This window comes from Pan paniscus, chromosome 4 (assembly GCF_029289425.2).
Source record: "Pan paniscus chromosome 4, NHGRI_mPanPan1-v2.0_pri, whole genome shotgun sequence".
NCBI lineage: Eukaryota > Metazoa > Chordata > Mammalia > Primates > Hominidae > Pan > Pan paniscus.
This window is the reverse complement of record NC_073253.2, coordinates 164,841,729-164,862,255: the sequence shown is the minus strand read 5'-3', so window position 1 is coordinate 164,862,255 and position 20,527 is coordinate 164,841,729. Positions and strand designations below refer to the sequence as shown.

The following is a 20,527-nucleotide window of genomic DNA, read 5'->3' as shown; positions in this document are numbered from 1 at the left end:
TAGTTTAGGTTTGATGACATGACCCTTTAGCATAGCTGACTCCATTTTGATTTTCAGTCTGGTTTGTTGGGGGCTGGTGCAGGAACTTAGTCCAAAACAATGCCCTCCTATAATTTTTGTTTAATATTATATAAACTCATTTTTTAAAATTATACACACATTTGGAAATGTAGTGGCTACTTCTGGAGACAAAGATATAAAGGAACTTTTAACATTTCACTTTATACCTTTTCACGCCATTTGAATATTTTACAATGAACACGAATTCCTTTGGTAATATAAAAAAAAAGCTTAAAAATATAAGAGAATGACAATATTCTCCCAGAAAGAGTGCAACTGTTCTGCATGTATAAAATATAAATGATGGACACAATAAATTATTAAGTGATAAAAACAAGTTGTAGAATACTATATAAAGTATATTAAGTAAAGGAATATAAAATATGACCCCATTTGTGGGGAAAAGGGGTATGTGTTTATATTTACATGCTTGTGTCTATTTTGTTAATGCATAGAAGTTTTTGGATATACAGACATCATTTTTAGTGGTTACCTTCAGGGACAGAAATGGAGAGAGGCAGTAAAAAAGGAAGGAGTTGACTCTTTAGAAGGAAAATGAATTAGACAAGCTGAATTGGCCCCTATGTCCCCAGGGGAAGGTCAGAGCAGCTGTGTCTCACCTGGCATGATGATCTCTGGGAATCCCAGCTTCCTGGCCACCACGGTGGTCCTGTCCACCAGGTGTGGATAGTCCTTGCGAATCTGAATGATGTCACCCACCAGCATCTTCATGGTCACCCAGAGGCCTGGAAAGGAACAGCTCACCGTGAAGAGCCCACTTTTGCAAGTGTCCTCTCAGTTGGCCCTCCCGCCACCTCTCCCCTCTGTCTTTCTGGAGATCACTGGGAACAGAGTCATACAGCCACAGATGCAGCCACCCAGCCCACAGGGCCTCTGGAACGGGCGATCTCTGGGTCTGAATCCCGCTAATTATTTCTAGCAGTGTCAGCCTCTGGCAAATTATCCCACTTCTCTAAGCCCAAAGTGAGGATGACAACACCTATCTCTCAGGCCTGGATTAAGAATGAAATCAAACAAGGTAACTTATTAAAGTGCCCCTGGAACACCGGAGATATTCAGGATGTATCAATTCCTCTCTTCTTTTGGGCGCTAGGACATGCCTCCAATTTTCTTCAGGAGATGTGACTTATCCCTATAGATCATATGTTCCCATTCTTCCCAGTGGTCTGTCTGGAAGGAAAGCTAAGTATCCCAGGGTTCAGGATTTTGATTCATTTGCTGAAGAGTTAGGGGCTCCCAAGCTGGAGCAGGCTCAGCCCACTGGCACATTGGCACTATACCTTGCCCTCCACTGTCCCCCTTGGAGGCTATGACTTTGCCCAGCAGGCTGTGTAGGAAGTCATTCTCAGCTGTAACCCTGGAAAGGAAAAGAGAGCATGAAATGTCCACATCGTGTCCTCCTTGTGTTTCAAGGGGCCCCATGAATCTCCCCAGCCCCTCCACATGCCTCAGGTGAAAAGCGAGTTTGCGTATGTCAGCCCAGGGTATATACATGCCATCAAGAGGTACCTCACTTTTTATCACAAAGCAATGTGGCTCTGAAATTTGGGAATATCAATGCTACAGGTAGAGGCCATTTCTTATTCTCCAGGAAGATGCTTATAAAGGTAGGATTACAAAGCTTTCAACATGCATATCTGCTTAGCAAGGGTAAAGACTTGAGTTGCTCCTGCTAAGTCGTTATCACACGCCTTCAGCAAAGTCACTAGCCTCATTACCTCGACCATCCTTAGGGCTATTAAGTACTGATGATGCTCTCAAACTGGAGCCCTGCTTTCTGGAAGACTCCTTTTGGAACAGGAGAGGAGAGGACATTGACCTCCCTTATTGCCCTCCTCCTAAGTCATGGATATGTCTATCCATGAGAACCAGGTTAGGATTCCCTGCCACACGCTCCTGAAATGCTGCTGCTTCACAGCTTCGTGGTTTCTGCTGCACTTGTAATTAATGCATTAATCTTTTGTTGATTATCTGTTTAATTCCCCATCTATACTATGAGCTCCATGAAGACAGGGCCCATCTTGTTCACTACTTCATCCTCCACACCTAGCACAGTGCCAGCCTCTGCCAGGCCACCAATAAATGTCTGTGGCATAAATAACGTCTGATGAATGAATGGCTGAAGAGCTGTTTGGTTTTGAGTGCCTGGGCACTGAGCCAATGATTCTCATCCTGCGCTTCCCTTGGGAGGCTCCACCTGCCTATCACTAACTCAGGGAACTGGTACCCTCTGAGCTCCAGCAGCCCTTGATGACAAAGGGTGTGGTTGAAGAGAATGGAAAGAAATGGGAAATGTCTTACGGGTGAAAAGGAATGAAGTGCTGCTTTTCTTCATCACTCTCTGCTTTTCCCTTGATGATGTCTGTTATATCCATAACTAGAAAGAAGACAGAATGAATTAATAGTTTAACTTCCTCCTGCTCCCATAAGGGATGACAGTGGGATGAGCTTATGGGACAGGAGGTAGAGCCTGGGATGCCTGGGGGTCAGGAAGGCCTAAAATGGCAAGCAAGCCAGTGCTGCACAATACTCAGACAGCAGAGGTTCCTCGCATGCAGCACCAGGGCAAATACCTCCAGGCAAAGCAGACTGGGAGGTCAGAGGGCCAGGGAGGCATCCAAGAGCACCATGGCTTAGCAGAGGCCAAAAGGAAAGGGTCAGAGCCGTGGCTGTGGAATTCAGCAATTAGGTTTGGATTTGACATGCATGTATTGAATGTCTACCATGCCTACAAAACCAGAGAGCAGTGATTGGGTCTCTGTAGGATCTGAGAATCTCATGAAATATCCACCCTCTTTTCATAAGCATACTCATATGTACAGATACATAACTGAAGAATCCTCAAATCCTGTGATTCCAGAGGTATCCTGGATCCTCTGAAACCTTTCCTTAAATCAGCCACTAAAGGTCCCAAAACCAAGGTAAAGAACTCCTACACTAGAATGGGGATTATAGAAGTGGGAGTGTAGGAGAGGGCTGAGAAAAGCTACTCCAATCAAGCTCATACCCTAGTTACAGAAAATACGTCAAACACTCCAGGCACTGGGCAGGGGGCCATTAAAATTGCTTGGGTAATAATCAACCACTGACTGCATCTAGATAGAGAGGGGAGTCAGAGAGCAGACAGGAGGAGAAACTGAGCATCCATTCTCTATAACTGACTCTCCTCATCCATCCTCAGTGCTGTGATTAGGGCGGGGCAATTTCCCTTTGGCTCCAAAGTTATTCATAGGACCTGGTAGATCAGATAATCATCTCTCCCTGCCCAGAGTAAAGACTATGGAGATGAGGACGTGACCTATATTAAAGCTCCTGGGGCTTCTGCTGAAACTAATGGGAAAGAGGTACATTCTTTCCACTGGTTGCTAAGTTGGTAGGATGCAAGCTTGGAACAGCTGGCTGATAATTTGCCAACTAGTTGGACAGCCATCTTCTTAGTAAGCCAGCATGAAGACATAAGGGCTGAGCAAGAAAGAGACAAATTCTTCATAGTAAGCCAGCATGAGGACATAGGAGCAAGAAAGAGACAAACTGATTTGAGTTCCTGGATCCAGCTATGCCTGAAGCGATCTATTCATAAGCTTTTCAGTTACACCAATAAAGTACCTTTTTTTTCCTTCTTCTACCAGTTTAGATCAGATTTCTGTCATCTGACACCAAAAGAGAGGGCAGGCTACAGCTGAGGACAAAGACACACTTTGCAGTAAGGTTGAAGGATCCTCACTGCCTTAACAGAAACACCATGATGTCAGAAATGCCCCCAAAAGTAGAATCAGAGCATTTTAGAGCAGTAGAGGATTTCATGAATTAACCAGGTATGAGTCCTTCATTTTGCACATAATACAACTAAGGCTCTGGGGAAAATGCTTGCCCAAGATCACTGGCTGGCTAGCTAGCCGCAGTGCCAGGTTAAAAAAAAAAAAAAAAACAACAGTGAGCTCAGTAAAACATCCTCCACTCCACCACTTTGCAAGCAGTGCCAGGGGACTAGTTGGAGAGTAAGCAGGTCTGCGATTACAGATCAGAGCATCTTGAAGTGAGAAACCTGAAACACTGAGGTTAGCTATGGTACATAGGGGTTATACACGGTATACTCTTAAAATTTTATATTTTAATAAAAAGAAAACTGGCATATCAAATTGCCATTTTCACAGGAATTTAAATTGCCTTTGATGAAAAACATACATTATGTAAAGCAGGTTGATTAAAAGAAAATATATTTGGTAAATAACAGTACAAGTGGTAGTCAAACATAACTAAAACCATAAAAGTGGGGCAAGAATGACGAAGCCTTAGAAACCCCAGGAGAGCTAAAGCTTAAGAGGAATGCAGAGCTGATGTTGCTGTACAGCAGCCTCATGCAGGGCTCTGCCTCAGGTCACGCCAATTCTCCAAATGTCCGTTTTCATCTGGAATTTAGATGTGTGGTAGGTGACTCATTCTGTGTAACTGCATTTCCTGTCCTAGATGTATTTTTTAAATGATTTGCTCCTCATAATTAGATCCTGCCTGTATTGTTTTTCCTTTTTCACAGAGCTGGGGAGCAAAGGTGTCAACTGCTCAGACGGCCCCGGTCTCCCGATGCTCTACTCCAGACAAGAGGAGCCCATGATTCACTGTGTTCATCATAAATCTGGACTTAGTCACCAATTATTTTGATTTAGTCACCAGAAATGTAGTTATTAAGGGCTGTCTGGCATAAATTTTGCAGGGGTGGGGGCAGCAGGAGGCAGTTGGGAAACAAATCATCATTACAATTCAGCCACATAAAATGTGCGCTCCAATAAAAATTAATGATGCAGAGTGTGCCCCTTACCTGCCACCCCAAAGGGCCTCCTCAGTCCCTGCGTGCACTTCTTTGCACCAGTATCCTTAAGATCCATCTTGCCGACCCGGACTATTTGACAAATCAAGTAAATTTTATCCCTGTTGAGGTCTTTGTTTCCAAGATCCTGTGGGGAAAGAAACAAAAAATTGACCATCATGTGCTGAATGGGGGAAAAAAGGTAGACAAGAAAACCCAGTAATAGTAATTTCTGAGGGATGTATATAATACTTGCTATACATGGACCAATCATACAATAAGTCCTGGAAAAGATAGAAACAAGGCTCTCACATCCATTTTACAGATAAGCAAGGTAAGGTTTGCAAAGGAAAATGAGTGATAAAACTCTAGTGTTTAATCCCAATTCTTCCCTCTCAAAATGATAAGGCAAGAGAAGGGTAGAGATGGAATATCAGCTGTACAGACAGGATTCCCCATATGCCGAGGTGATAGATCCAAAAGTAGCATTTGCTACAGATGACTCGGATGACACCATCGGTCACATCATTGCTCAGAACCTCTGAGAGAGAAGACAAAAGGAAGAGAAAAAAATCATAACAGCTACCATTTCCTGCACATCTAAAGTGTGGCCATCAGTTGGGTTGAGGTAGTGCTAACAACCCCAATATCTCAGTGCTTACAACACAGCAGAAGTTTACTTCTGGTGCAGTCTACAGGGCCAATGCAGAGGGGTGGGGGCTCTGATTACTTACTTACTCTGGGCCCCTGGCTGGCAGCTCTATCTCAGCACGGGTGCGCTCACTGTCTCTGCCACAGGGAAAGGAATGTGGCAAATCACTTCTGGCTCTTAAATCATCTACCCAAGAGAGATGCACATCACTTTTTGCTTGCATGTCATTTGCCAAAGAAAGGCATATGGCCGCACCTGACTTCAAGGGGTCAGGAAACTGCAGTCGACTATCTGTTTGTTTATTTATTTATTTTATTTATTTTGAGACAGGGCTTCACTCTGTCACACAGGCTAGAGGGCAGTGGCATGATCACAGCTCACCGCAGCCTCAATCTCCCAGGCTCAAATAATCCTCCCACCTCAGCCTCTTGAGTAGCTGGGACTACAGGCATGAGCCACCATGCCTACCTAATTTTTTTTTAAGAGATGGGGTCTCACTATGTTGTCCAGGCTGATTTCAAACTCCTGGGCTCAAGCAATCCTCCCACATCAGCCTCCCAAAGTGCTGGGATTACAGACATGAGCCACCAGACCCAGCTCAACTGAGTCTAGAAAAGCCAAAACTGGTGAAACGCACTGTCTCATCCACTGTGCTAAGTGATTCCTGCATCACCATATTCAATCTCTCATATCTCTGAAGTACATACAATTATTGCATCCCCATTTGACAGATGGGGAAACTGAGACACAAAGAAGATAAGAGGCTTCCCCAAGGTCATGACCATAGCCCATGAGACTCTGGGCTTTGAGCCCAGTCCCTGACACCAAAGACCACAAACATAGCTACTACAGTACAGCTCCCTTGCCATCAGAAAGGCATGCAGGAGGAAACTCCTGACTTCATGCTCAAATCTAAAAGCTTCAGTGATCTTGAGGCCCCCTGCCAGTAAGGATCAGCTAAGGAAGAAACAACAAGACATGCTGTTGGCATCAGAGTAGAGTACCCTGGGCCAGGTCTCAAAAGGGAACAGTTTATTCTCCTTCGAGTTAATTCTCATGTGGGCATATGCACTGGGAATAAGCTGTCGGCTCACATCAGATCCAGGACCAAGGCACAGCTGCCATCCCCTGCCTCTCACTATGCTGGTATAGGAGGAAGGGAGTGGGGCTGTGCAGAGTCTCTGGGAACAGGGCAAGGCCCCAGTATGGTCCACACCTTCCTGCTTGGGGACCATGACGGTTAAATTTTGTATGCCAACCTGGCTAGGTTGTGGTGCCTAGCTGTTTGGTCAAACACCAGTCTGGATATTGCTATGAAGGTATTTTGTAGACCTGATTAATATCTACAACCAGCTGACTAAGTAAAGGAGATGACGTTCTATAATGTCCGTGGGCCTCATCCAACCAGCTGAAGGTCTTAAGAGCAAAAACAGGTTTCCCAGACAAGGAAGAATTCTGCCTCAAGACTGTAGTATAGAAATCCTGCCTGAGTTTCCAGCCTGCCAGCCTGCCTTTAGGATTGCAAACTTATATTCCATGGGTTCTGTTTCCCCAGAGAGCACTGACTGGTACAAGGGCTGTTCATCCCACCAGCTGCAGGAATGGACATCTGCTTTTCAGGCTAAGAAAGACCCCCCACCCCATCATCTGCATCCCTTGCCTTCTTCTGCAGGCATTTGAATTTGAGATCCCAATTATTTCACGTCCAGATGGTTGGAACAGCCTTGTCTCTGGCCTGCCTGACTCCTTCCTCCAAACCATCCTGAAATCTCTTATGAATTCATCTTTAGACATCGCATCTATTATTTCAGTTCTTTCCCCCCAACAACATTAATAGCTCCCTATTTCCTACCCTATTAGTTCTACTCTTTCCCAGTTGACATGAAAGGACCTAGACATAATATATCCAGCTGTCCTAGCCCACTGATTCCCCATGACTCTCTGAATATAAGTAGGTTATTTTTGTCACAAAGATTTCTTTATTGCTCCATAAACACACAATGCTCACTTCCAACTCTGGATCTTTCTTCCTAACCACCCTGCTCCCACACTTCCCCTCCAATGCTTGCCTCTTCCTCCTCTACGTATCCACATCCTTTCCATCTTTAAAACTTGAATCCTCCTTCCTTCATAATGACCTCCATCCCTAATACCTTCTCTCCTCAAATTAGGATTCTCCATATTTTTGAAATACTTAGATTGGTGCCTTTCAGAGGCATTTCAGAGCGACAGAGGCCCTGGTACCTGAAAGCTTCCAAGACTTGAAGGGGCTGAATTGCTCCCCTACCCCCACACACACACCCCAAATTCATATATTGAATACCTAATCTTCAGTGTCTCACAACATGACTGCATTTGGAAACAGGGTCTTTAAATAAGTAATTAAGTTAAAAAGAGGTTGTTTGGTCAGTATGACTGGTGTCCTTATAAGAAGATATCAGGGCACAGACAAACACAGAGAGAAGACCACGGTGAAGACTCAGGGAGAAGACAGTCATCTGCAAACCAAGGCAAGAGGCCTCAGAAGAAACCAACCCTGCCAACACCTTAATCTCAGACTTCTAGACTCCAGAATTGTGAGAAAACACATTTCTCTTGTTTGCATGAACCAATCTGTGATAGTTATGGCAGGTCTAGCAAACTAATATACTACATAAACCTAGAAGATTCCCAGGTAAGCCCCCATTCCACCTTCTTCTCTTAACAATTTTTTACTTGCTCAAAGGAAGATGTCAGACCTCTTAGAGCTGTCTCATCGGACAGCGCCCCCCCGCCACCCCCCCCCCCACACACACACCTCCACACTAAAGAATCTTAAAGTGTAAAAAATAGCCAAATGCTATATTCACATTATATTCTCTGGAGGGTGTGTCAACTGGCAATCCTCATAGAGAACTGTGCTCCAATCTATGGTGTCTCCCAGTCATTTCTGCTTCGGCCTTACAAAACTCGAAAGTATTGGGGAAGCAGGGCAATGGAACTTAACAAGCATCACCTGATTTAGGAACTCATTAGTGCTTCTTTTATTGTTCATTCTTGTTTCCTGTGTTAGCAGCCACCCCAAAACTGGGCTAAATCTTAGGGAACCTCATAGTATATGCTGCTTTCTTCTTACATAGCCTTGTGGGGTAAACCCTTACAAAACAGAGGGAAAGGGCCGGGAGCAGTGGCTCACGCCTGTAATCCCAGCACTTTGGGAGGCTGAGGTGGGTGGATCACGAGGTCAGGAAGTCAAGACCATCCTGGCCAACATGGTGAAACCCCGTCTATACTAAAATACAAAAAATTAGTGGGGCGTGGTAGCGTGTACCTGTAGTCTCAGCTACTTGGGAGGCTGAGGCAGGGGAATTGCTTGAACCCAGGAGGTGGAGGTTGCAGTGAGCTGAGATTGCACTACGGCACTCCAGCCTGGCGACAGAGCAAGACTCCATCTCAAAAAATAAATAAATAAAAATAAATAAATAAATAAATAAAACAAAACATAGGAAAAGTCAACAGTCAGCTGGACCCACATGCCAGGCTCAGAGAGGCTCAGAGAGGCTCAAAGATCTGGAAGCCTTCCCCCAACATAGGAGACCAGGAAGAGCTAACATCCAGAGAGGGAGGAAATAAGGCCAGCAAGACACATGCTTGCCAAGTCTTATCTCATCTCTAATTTAAACGTCACCTCAACACCCAGTTGAAAGTAACTTCCAGTCACATACCATCACATCACCCTGTTTTAATTATCTGCATTGCTTGGATTGCTTTCTGACATTGCTCTTGTTTATTTGTGCATGCATTTTATTATCTGAATTTAACCCCACTGCACCATGAAAGCACTCACTGCTGTATCGCCAGTGCTTAGCACAGAGCACATGCATAGTAGGCACTCATCGGCTAGCTCTTGGATCGATATAAGAAGTGAGAGCACCATCACCTTCCTTGCCCCCTGATATGGTCTGGATCACTGTCCCCACCCAAATCTCATGTTAAAATGTAATCCCCAGGCTGGAGGTGGGGCCTGATGGGAGGAGATTGGATCATGGGGGTGCTTTCTTATGGTTTAACACCAGGAGAAATAACACCAAAGGTGCTATCATCATGATAGCGAGTTCTCCTAAGACCTGGTTGTTTAAAAGTGTGTAGCACCTCCCCCGTGTCTCTTGTTCCTGCTCTGGTCACATAGGACAAGCCTGCTTTCCCTTTGCCTTCTGCCATGATGGCAACTTTCCTGAGGCCCCCCCACCCCAGAAGTCGAGAAGATGCCAACATCACCCTTCTCGTACAGCCTGAAGAACCATGAGCCAATTAAAGCTCTTTTCTTTACAAATTACCCAGTTTCAGGGATTTCTTTATAGCCATGCAAGAATGAACTAATACACCCCCAGATCAAGACTCTGATCATCTCAACAGAGGGAAGCATCCACCTGTTGAGCCTGTTAACCAAGGCTCTCAACTCCACTTGTTCTGAGGAGCTGAGGCGTGGCCCAGGCAGAATTCCATGAAGGCAGGATTACATTCTCATTAATGCTGTGTGACACAAATTTACTGATGCTCTTTCCCCCGTGTTTACATCATGAATTGGTTCTCTGCAAAATGAACCACTAATTGATTCCCCGTTCTTCTCCCTCTCATGCAACATCTGTCTTGTGGTTTAATCAGGAAGGCCTGTGGGACTCTCCTATTTATCAAGAAAATAAATAGGCTCCTCCTTCTAACTAATAACAGATAAACAGGATGGAGGCACATCTATATATGCCAAGAAAACTTTGCCTAAGCAATTAGGACCTATGATCCCATTCCATGCCTCTGGCCCATTTTTTAAAGAAAATAACAAAATTAATCAGCTATTCCTCAATCTAATCACAACATAACATAAGACATTGCAATTAATGGGCTGTAACCAAAAAATTATTGTAGAGCAAGGTAGGTTAATCTAGCATGTCGGTCACTCCTGGATCCAACTCATCTGTTTGGTCGATGCCCAAATCCCTCCCTGGCTCCTTCTCTGTAATTTCCCTAGCTAATACAGGCAATGTAGTGAAAAATCTCATAAACAGTGTTCTCCCCAAAGAAGCTTACAGACAATGCTAAGATATTTAGATGTCTTAAGATCACACTTGCTGGGTGAGGTGGCTCACACCTGTAATTCCAGCTACTCAGGAGGCTCAGGCAGGAGAATCACTTGAGATTCTCCTTGAGAGCCGAGATGGTGCCACTGCACTCCAGCCTGGGCAACAGAGTGAGACTCCATCTCAAAAAAAAAAAAAGAAAAATCACACTCTTCACACCCTTATGGAAACAGGATGAGAAAGGGGTCTCTACTAAAAATTATAACCTTTACTTATCTCCTTCTTTCCCTTGTTTCCCCTATTCAGAGCTAAAAAGCCAGCTTCGCTCTCAGAAATAAATCATCCAAATAACAATCGATTTCAACATTTCTACGTACATGTCTTGCTCAGTGAGTATTGGTATTTAGAAGGATGATCCTAAGGACCCACCAGATCGTTAGTCATCTATGACTTAATTATATTCAGAATGTCCAATTTACCAAGGCAGTCAATATTCTAGAAAGGTCCTATTTTTTTCTGATATATTTTAGAAAGATTTTTCAGAAAGCCCTGAACAAAGAAAGGAACTCAGGTTAATCATGAATGAACCGGAAAATCAAAATTGCTGTTGTGCCCAGTTCACCTGGGCATTATTGCTCAAAGAAGTTGGTGCTTGTTTATGTAGCATTCTGCATATGTTCTCTGTGTGTGCAGGAGTGAGACGGATAGGGAGAGATAAGGAAAAACAGAGGTGAACATCCATCTTTCCGAAAGCTTCCTCAAGGCACACAATGTCCTTTGTCAGCTTTGGATTTCTGCTTGGAGCCCACAACACAGCTCTGCAGGACAGCCACACTTCACCCTGAGCTCCTGACCAGCCTCATTTCCAAGGTCACATTTTTGTGGTTGGGGAGCCCGGTAACGAGAAGAGGGTGCACACTCACCGTGAAGACCACCTTCAGATTGTTGAGCATCTCAATCTCCTTAGGGAAGCCCCGGCTGCCCCATCGCACTAGGTAGTTCTCACTGTGGGAAGAAGAGTGGCAGCCCGTTACTGCCAAGGGACCTGACATCCATTTAGTCAAAACATTCACCAAGCATCTACTATGTGCCCAACACCATACTGGCTGCTGGGGGTATGCAGGTGTTTAAGATAGACATGGTCCTTCCCTCCGAGAGATCACAGTTGTGTTGGGAGACAGACATTAGACAGGCAAGAGCAAAGAACTATTAACCTATATGTATTTGCCACTTCTATCCCTCTCCCATCTGCTAAGCAAATTCTGGCACAGCTGTCTAATATTTTTGAGGAGCATCTGCATACTGATAGAGGTTATTGAGAATGGCAGAGATGAGAGGGGAAAGGACTTTAGTATATTTTATTGGACATTAAGAATATATTTACCCTTTCCGGCCCATTCCCCATTCAAGACTGAGTAAAGATCTGAATTATTTTAAGTTACCCTTTGAATGGAGAGCTGTTTCCTTGAATGGAATGTCATACAGTGATGGGTCACATAGGGCCTCAGCCATTATCTAAGATACAATTAAATAACTGTTTAAATGCCATTGTAACACTATTTATATAAAATTGTGCTACAGGCTAAGCACCCTTAATCTGAAAATCCCAAATATGAAATGCTCCCAAACCTGAAAAATTTTAAGTGTCAACATGATGCTCAAAGGAAATGTTCATCAGAATATTTTAGATTTCAGATTTTGGGATTAGAGATGCTCAACTGGTAGATATATATAATGCAAATATTCCAAAATCCAAGAGAAAATCTGAAATCCAAAACAATTCTGGTCCCAAGCGTTTCAAATAAGGAATAGTCAGGCTGTATAAAGGAAAAGTTCAGGATGTTGTATGAATGTGTATTAAATGGGCCTGACCTAGTGGGTGGTCAAGGAAGTCTTTGCTGAGGAAATGACATGAAATAAAGTTGGTCAAGAAAAGAAGGTAGGAAAGGGAAATGCTTCAGGCAAAGTCAACATGAGTAAAGGCCATGAGGCAGGAAAGAGCTGGATGCATCTAGGAAACAGATTCAAGGGGGCTGGGCGCAGTGGCTCATGCCTGTAATCCCAGCACTTTGCGAGGCCAAGGTGGGCAGATCACCTGAGGTCAGGAGTTCAAGACCAGCTTGGGCAACATGGTGAAACCCTGCCTCTACTAAAAATATAAAAAATTAGCCAGGCATGGTGGCACATGCCTGTAGTCCCAGCTACTAGGGTGGCTGAGGCAGAAGAATCACTTGAACCCGGGAGGTGGAGGTTGCAGTGAGCTGAGGTCATGCCACTGCACTCCAGTCTGGGTGAAAAGGGAGACTCCATCTCAAAAAATAAATAAATAAAAATAAACAGATTCAAGGGAAAGTTACAGGAGAAAAATTAGAGGGAGAGGCCAGACCACATAGGCTTTATAGGCCATTCAAGGATTTTTGCCTTGATGATGAGAGTAATGGAAACCCATTGGAGGGTTTTATGAGGACCAGCTATATGGTTCTAACGTACGATCCTTTGCCAGCTCATATCTCCTAGCAGCCGTCATGCTGGTCAGTCCCATCACTCCAGGAAGATAGAGAGGTCTAGCACTTATTTAAGTTAGAAGAAGCTTAATATAGTTTGCTGAGTTGAGTCATCAGATTTTCCACGCCATTTAGGAGCATATAGTTGGTGCTAAATAAGTGCCCATTATTTTAAATTAGGAAAAAGATTTTTTAAAAATTCAAAAATCAAGTTAGCCTAAGAAGGCATAAAGGGATTCAGCAAAATTAAAGGGACTTGACTTCCTTTTAGAGCTTGTTTTATCTCTGATGCCTCGTTCCTCTCTCTCCAGTCACCCCTAAAAGGTTAATGAGAGCAGACTGAGCAGAGTTCAAGCAGGCAATGGGGCCAATAGGAAAAATGAACACAGTCCCAGATTAACCAATGCTTAAAACTCAATCAAGTTAAGTGGATTTTTTCATCTTTTGTGTTTTTTTCAGTAAGATCTAAAAATTGTAGTGGAGTTTGCAGTAAACTAACTAGGAAGTCTCCATGCAATTTTTTTTATTTTTAATGCTTTCTCATCGGTAATTTCTGTACTGTTGTTAGTGAAATGCTTAGATATATTCCAGTATCTTCCATCATATGTAGCAAGCCCCTCAGTGACCCAGCTTGCTACGTCTAAACAGCAAGCACCAGCAATTTTCTTCCAGGAGAAGCTCAATCATAAATAAGGAAAACAATTTGGAGGGCTGAGCTGGTCCCATCCATCCTCACCCAGGACGATCTAGGTGGTAGAATCTGAAGGCTCACAGCACCAAGACAGGTAAGACCTCCTCCAAATGACAACCTACTCAGAGGAATGAGGAGTACTATTCCAACTCCTCATCACACAATTTTTGGGCATAAGCCTTACTACTAGCCTGATACCTGAACTGCTTCTCTTTTGTCCTGTAAAAATTTACATTAAATTTCCCAAACAGGATCCCTTCAGGGATCTACTGGGTATCTGATCATGATTCAGTCCAACATTAAAACATCGATCCCAGCTATATTCTCCCTAGTCCACATCTGGGCCACTCTGAAGATGTCTTAACCTTCCTGTTGTTCACTGTATGTCGATCCTGGCTACAGCAGGCAGGAGCCCAGATTTCTTGCTTAGGGAAAGAGCAGCTCTTCAGAGTGAGACTGACATTGGGAGTGTTCCCAGATTCCCCTGCCCTCCTTCCTGCATTGTGCCTCTTCTCTTCTTCCTTTGCTTTCTCCTCTTTTTACAATTGCTGGTTTCTGCCCCCTTTGTCCTCCTCTCTCTGTTCATCCCCACTCTCCCAGGGCTGGCCCTCGTCTCCAGCACTCTCAGAGATGTCACTCAGGCACACCCCATTGAGCATGGCCTGCCAGGTGGCACGGCAGGGAGCACAGCTGCCACCTCGCTGATTCATGGTCTCCCTCCACAGAGCTGGTCCAGCCATCCATCACTGAGATGGGGCCAGCCGACCACACTCCCTTGTCAATGTGGCAGGCAGTGAGCACTTTCAGATCTGTTGTGTGTCATAGGCCCCGTACTGTTTCCTCTCGGTTGCTTCTAAGGCTCCTGAAACTGCAGCCAGTGAGCCTTTCAGGAACCTTGGGAGTAACTGACAGGGAACAGCAAGGGGCCCCTGCCTCTGACTCCCAAACCATTTCAAGGTGGGCGTAAGGGACCAGGGACACTCATTCTCGGGGTCCACCAAGGCTAAGCCAGGTGAATTGGGCTGACTCTTTGAGGTTAGGGACTTTGGTGCATAATAAAAAATACCTTTCCACCATAATGGTGCTGAAACCCTGGTGAAAACCATTTAGAATATTTGACACAACTCATTCCTTGGTGACAGACTTACGTGGGAAATAGCTTGTCTTTGGAGTTAGATGGGCCTGTATATAAATCCCAGCTCTGCTGTTTACAAATATTTGTGACTTTGGGCAAGTTGCTTGACTTCCCTGAGCCTCATTTTCTCATCTTAGTGACATGGAACCATGAGGATTAGATGAGACAATGTACAGACCCCAGCACATTCTTCTGAGATGGACAGCCCCTCCAGTTTCATGCATGTCTCCAGGAGGCCGCTGTTTACTGAAGCACCACTATTCATCAGGTATGGTGTATTCGTTCATTTAATCATCATAACAACAAGCCAGGAAGACATCATTTTATCCATTTTTCCCACAAAGGCAGAGAGATCATGTTCTAGCTCTTTTCTAATGTGTGCCTCTACAAAAACTTAAAAATTAGCCGGGCATGGTGGCGCATGCCTGCAGTCACCGTCAGTGGCCTCAAATATGAGACCATGTCTTGGGCTAAAACCCCAATGGAGGAGACAGGCAGTGGTCGCCTGAGAGGAAGGATGGTCTAAGCCACAAGTAGAGGCCAGGAGTCTGGCAGTGGGAGCCGGAGGAGCAGCAAAGTCTCTTCCCTGGAGATTCCCAAGAGTATTTTCCCTTCCTTGAGCTGAGGCACCCAGAAGTTCCCTCACTTCCTCCATTCCCAAGAACAACTTATTAAAGTAGTAATAATAACAGCCACTGCCCCTTGCAGTACAGGCAACATGTGCCAGGCCTTGTGCATCACAAACTCTTTCTCATTAAAGCCTGAAGCAAATGACCCTGTGAGGTCAGCACTCGCATTATGCAGATGGGAAACTCAGGCTTAAGAAACATTAACAACCTGCCCCACGTTAAGAAAGAGTAAAGGCTGGGGCCTAGATGTGAACCCAGACAGATCTCAGAGCCTATACCCTTAGCCTATTGCTGCTACAGAGGATTTGGAGCATTCATTTCTTAGCTCCTATTTTGAAAGTAGATATTGGCAGGTAGCAGTGGCTCACCCCTATAATCCCAGCACTTTGGGAAGCCAAGGTGGGAGGATCACTCGAAGCCAAGAGTTCGACACCAGACTGGACAATGCAGCAAGACCCTGCCTCTATAAAAAATTAAAAATTAAGCAGGTGTGGTGGCACATGCCTATAGTCCCAGCTACTCAGGAGGCTGAGGTGGGAGAACCACTTGAGCCTAGGAGTTCAAGTCTACAGCGAGCCGTGATTGCACCCATGCACTCCAGCCTGGGCAACAGAGTGAGACCCTGTCTCAAAACAAAAAAGAAGTACATATTTTTATTCTAGCCAATGCTACTTGTCTGAATCTTGTTATTTCTGACTGCTTTCTGGCAATCAAAATCTATTTTACAAAACCCTACAACCATAAACTCCACTGTGGGAAAAAACTGGTGGTAAATAACACTTCCACTTGACTCCTACAACCTCCAAAGAAGTTATTTCCACATTCTCACTCAGGTGCAGTCTCTTTTCCAGGTGGAGATTGCTCCACAAGTGAGGATGGAAAGAAAAGATGCTCTGTGCACTGCTTCCCATAGTCAGAGAAGTAGGGCAACCCTGGACACACCTACCTTATGACCGTTTGCTTGTTGGGGTCGTAGAGAGACATGAAGAGCTCAGCATCTTCCCCAATTCTGCACACAAAGTTTCTCACAAACACATAGAGGCTATGGGTGGGGGATGAGGAGATCCGGGAATACATTGCATAATCTGGCTGGTCTTTTGACTGAAAGGCAGAAGGAAGAAGGAAAGAAGATGGAGAAAATTAGCCTAGCACCACTTAGAGCAACAGAGAGATAGTCAAGGATATTGGGTTCAAGCCTAAAGTTTGGGCATTCCATCCAGCTCTGCCATCAAAAGCTTCTGTAACCTGAATCAATTCGCTTTGACTCTCTTGGCCTGTATTTTTCTATCTTGGGAAATGTCACCATTGACCCAGACTTCTTCATAAAGTTAGTGTCATAAAAAGCACAAACTATAAAAGAAAAATATTGCTTAAATGGATCTTTTCAAAACTATAAACTTTTGCTCTTTGAAAGATGCAACAGCTAGGTACAGGTTTGGAGAAACTTGCAAAACATATCTGACAAAGAATTTGTATCTAGAACATACAAATAACTCTTACAACTAATTATGAGGAAAATAACCCAATTAAAATGGGTAAAATGTTTGACCAGACACTTCCCAAGAGAAAATACAAGTGGAAATGACAGGAAGCACATGAAGAGATACTCAACATTACTACTTATCAAAAAAAATGAAAATTAAAACTACAATGAGATACAACTACACAACCACTAGAATGGCTAAGTTAAAAAGTCTGATATCAAGTGTTGACGAGGATGTAGAGCAACGAAAGCTCTCATATATTGCTGGTAGAAATGCAAAATTAGGCTGGCGTGGTGGCTCACACCTGTAATCTCAGCACTTTGGAAGGCTGAGATGGGCTGACCATTTGAGCCCAGGAATTCAAGATCAGCCTCGGCAACATAGTGAAAACCCATCTCTACAGAAAATAAAAAAAATTAGCCAGGCATGTTGGCATGCACCTGTGATCCCAGCTACTTGGGAGGCTGAGGTAGAACAATCACCTGAGCCCAGGGGGTCGAAGCTGCAGTGAGCCATGATCACACCATTATACTCCAGCCTGGGTGATAGAGTGAGAGACCCTGTCTCAAAAAAACAAAAAAAAATTGTACAGCCATTTTGAGAAACAGCATGGCAATACCTTAAAAAGTTATATATACACTTATCACATGATCCAGCAATCCCACTGCTAAGTATTGCCCAAAAGGAATTAAAACATGTCCGCACAAGGATTTGTTTCCAAATGTTCATAGTTGCATTAGTATAATAGCTATGAACTGAAAACTTACCCAAATGCCCAATAATTGGTCAATGCTATATACCATTGGTAACTGGCCAGTGGTATACTGACTCAGTAATAAAAAGGACCAAAATGTTAATATGCACAACAACATAAACCTCAAAAACATCTTGCTGAGTAAAAGTCAAACAGAAAATTAATACTGCACGATTCCACTTATATGAAACTCTAGAAAAGGCAAATCTACAGTGACAGGAAATTAGGGGTTGCACGGGGCTTGGGGCTGGAGAAGGAGCACAAAGAAACTTTTAGGGTGATTGAAGTGTTCTTTATCTTGATTGTCACGATGTTTATCCAACACAATATATTATTACGATTCATTAAAGAGTAATTTAAAATGAGTGAAATGTACTGTATGAAAATTATATCTTAATAAATCTAAAAACAAAATTGCTTTCAAATAACACAGAGTAGCTAAAATAATTTTTTTAAATAAAAGTCAGACTGCTAACCTTTCCTTGAAATCTCTCACTGATTTCCCATCCGTGGGAATAACGTCACAACTCTTTTCCAAAACCCCTCAGGCCCTTTGAGATCTGTCTCCACCTACCGGCCTCTGCAAATCATTGCCTAAACTCCCCTGGTGTTCACCACACCTCATCCTTGTTTGGCTTTCCTACTCCTTGAATAGTCAGAATGCAGTCCTACCTCAGGGCCTTTGCACCTGCTGTGCCCTCTACCTGGAACACCCTGTCCCAGATCATCCCGGGCCTGGTGCCCTCACATGATTCAGGTGTCAGCTCAAATGTCACTCTTGAGAGAAGCCTCTCCTGGCAGTGCCTTTTAACATAGCTCCTGAGTCACTTTGATTCACATAACCCTGGTTCATTGCCTTTTATACACTCATCTGGAATTAATATTTTCACTTATTTATTTACTTTTTTATCGCCTTTCTTCTCTTCCCCTTCTGGAATCTACAAGCTCCAAGAGATCAAGAAACTTGCCTGCCATTTAACTACCTGTGAGATGGATGTTGAATGAATTACAGATTTGAGTACGAAACCACAGTTAAACACATGTGGTTGCTGATCATCTCAGGTCATAGACAGATGCCCCTTGAATAATACATAGTCTGGTTCATTAGCCCATTATTTTAAGTTTATGATGTGCTAAATGATTGTATCACTTGGCCAAAGCCTATTTAATAAAGCTCACCATTTCTTCTTTGATACGCTCTGTGATTTTATCAGTTGCTTCCTCATGTGCATGGAACAAGCTGATGACACTGGTATTATCAGGGTCCAAGATATTTCCGTCTTCATCTCTGACAATCAAATCAAGCTCAAGGATTCTGTAAAGCAAAAACTGGAGGTGAAGATAAATCAGGGGAGAACTTTAGGTCACTGGTGAGAAGCTTTTTACCAGAAAGTTCAGCTGATTTCTGGGGGTCATATAGTCACATAGAAGAGCTCTACACTGATAGCCTGGGACACTGCTAGTGAGCACATATTGGTATAGTAGACCCCCTTTAGAAGGTACTGTAGTAGTGTGCATTCAATTTTTTAAAAAGGTGTATTTTCCATGGTATTAAACTGAAACACCCAACACTTGAACTAGGATGTGTTGCAGACTTGTTCACATCAGCAAGTATTGAAAAAAAAAAAAATGTTAGCTGGGTACGGTGACTCACGCCTGTAATCCCAGCACTTTGGGAGGCCGAGGTGGGTGGATCACCTGAGGTCAGGAGTTCAAGACTAGCCTGGCCAAGATGGTGAAACCCTGTCTCTACTAAAAATACAAAAATTAGCCAGGCATGGTGGTGAGCTCCTGTAATCCCAGCTACTTGGGAGGCTGAGACAGGAGAATTTCTTGAACCTGGGAGGCGGAAGTTGCAGCGAGCCGAGATTGCACCACTGCACTCTAGCCTCGGTGACAGAGCGAGACTCCATCTCAGAAAAAAAAAAAAAAAAAAAAAAAGGTCTACTAAAAGAGAAATGGCTAAATCAACAGTGATCTATCTATAATGGAATACCACATAGCAGAGCTTTTAAAATATTATATAGTTTTGCTATGTTTAATAATATATTTCAGTGCAAAAATCAAGCATGGAAAGATGCATACAGTGTGCATACAATATTTATTTTTATAAATAAATAACAATAAAACAAATAAACAAAAAATAGGCCAGATATGTTATCTGGGTTCATGTATAAGAATAAGCTTATGTATGAGAGAAAGCTCTGAATGAAAAAAGGACCAAACTACCAACACAGGTTATCTGTGGGGACAGGTAGGGGCCGAGGGCTGGAGGAGTAAAGGGGTCAAAGGTTACATGTGCCTTGTCTCAATTTATTTAATTTTTTTTTTAATGAGTCAGGGTCTTGCTGTGTCTTCCAGGCTGGGGTACAGTGGTGTGATCATAGCTTCCCACAGCCTTGAACTCTTGGGCTCAAGCAATCCTCCCACCTCAGCCTCCTGAGCAGCTGGGACTACAGGCACATGCCACCATGCCCAGCTACTACCGTACCTAGCCTCTTTTTAAATATATACACAGAGGAGGTATTTATATATTACTCAATAAAAATTTGAAAATAGTGGTTGGGGAAAAACAATCTCAGACATGTTGACTGTTACCCACAGCTTGCTTTCAGCTATTTGACTTCCAGGCCACAAGCTTTCCCTGTTTGGTATTGATTTGTTTCAACTACACCTGTCATCCTGATCGGCATCAGTGATACTAATAGCAGCAAACTCACACAGCACTTACAATCAGCT

At 43.7% G+C, this 20,527-nt stretch overlaps 1 protein-coding gene across 1 annotated transcript in view; it reads right to left on the bottom strand.

Moving 5' to 3' along the window:
* The window catches only part of DOCK2 (dedicator of cytokinesis 2), a 446,463-nt gene that overhangs the window by 382,292 nt on the left and 43,644 nt on the right, over positions 1–20,527 (bottom strand). Inside the window, exons 7-13 of the mRNA XM_003810916.4 lie at positions 18,968–19,103; positions 16,497–16,651; positions 11,515–11,596; positions 4,898–5,033; positions 2,383–2,458; positions 1,362–1,438; positions 681–806 (exon numbers count right to left, since the gene is read on the bottom strand). Of these exons, the coding sequence (XP_003810964.1) occupies positions 681–806; positions 1,362–1,438; positions 2,383–2,458; positions 4,898–5,033; positions 11,515–11,596; positions 16,497–16,651; positions 18,968–19,103 (788 nt within the window). The remainder of the gene's footprint in view (positions 1–680; positions 807–1,361; positions 1,439–2,382; positions 2,459–4,897; positions 5,034–11,514; positions 11,597–16,496; positions 16,652–18,967; positions 19,104–20,527) is intronic.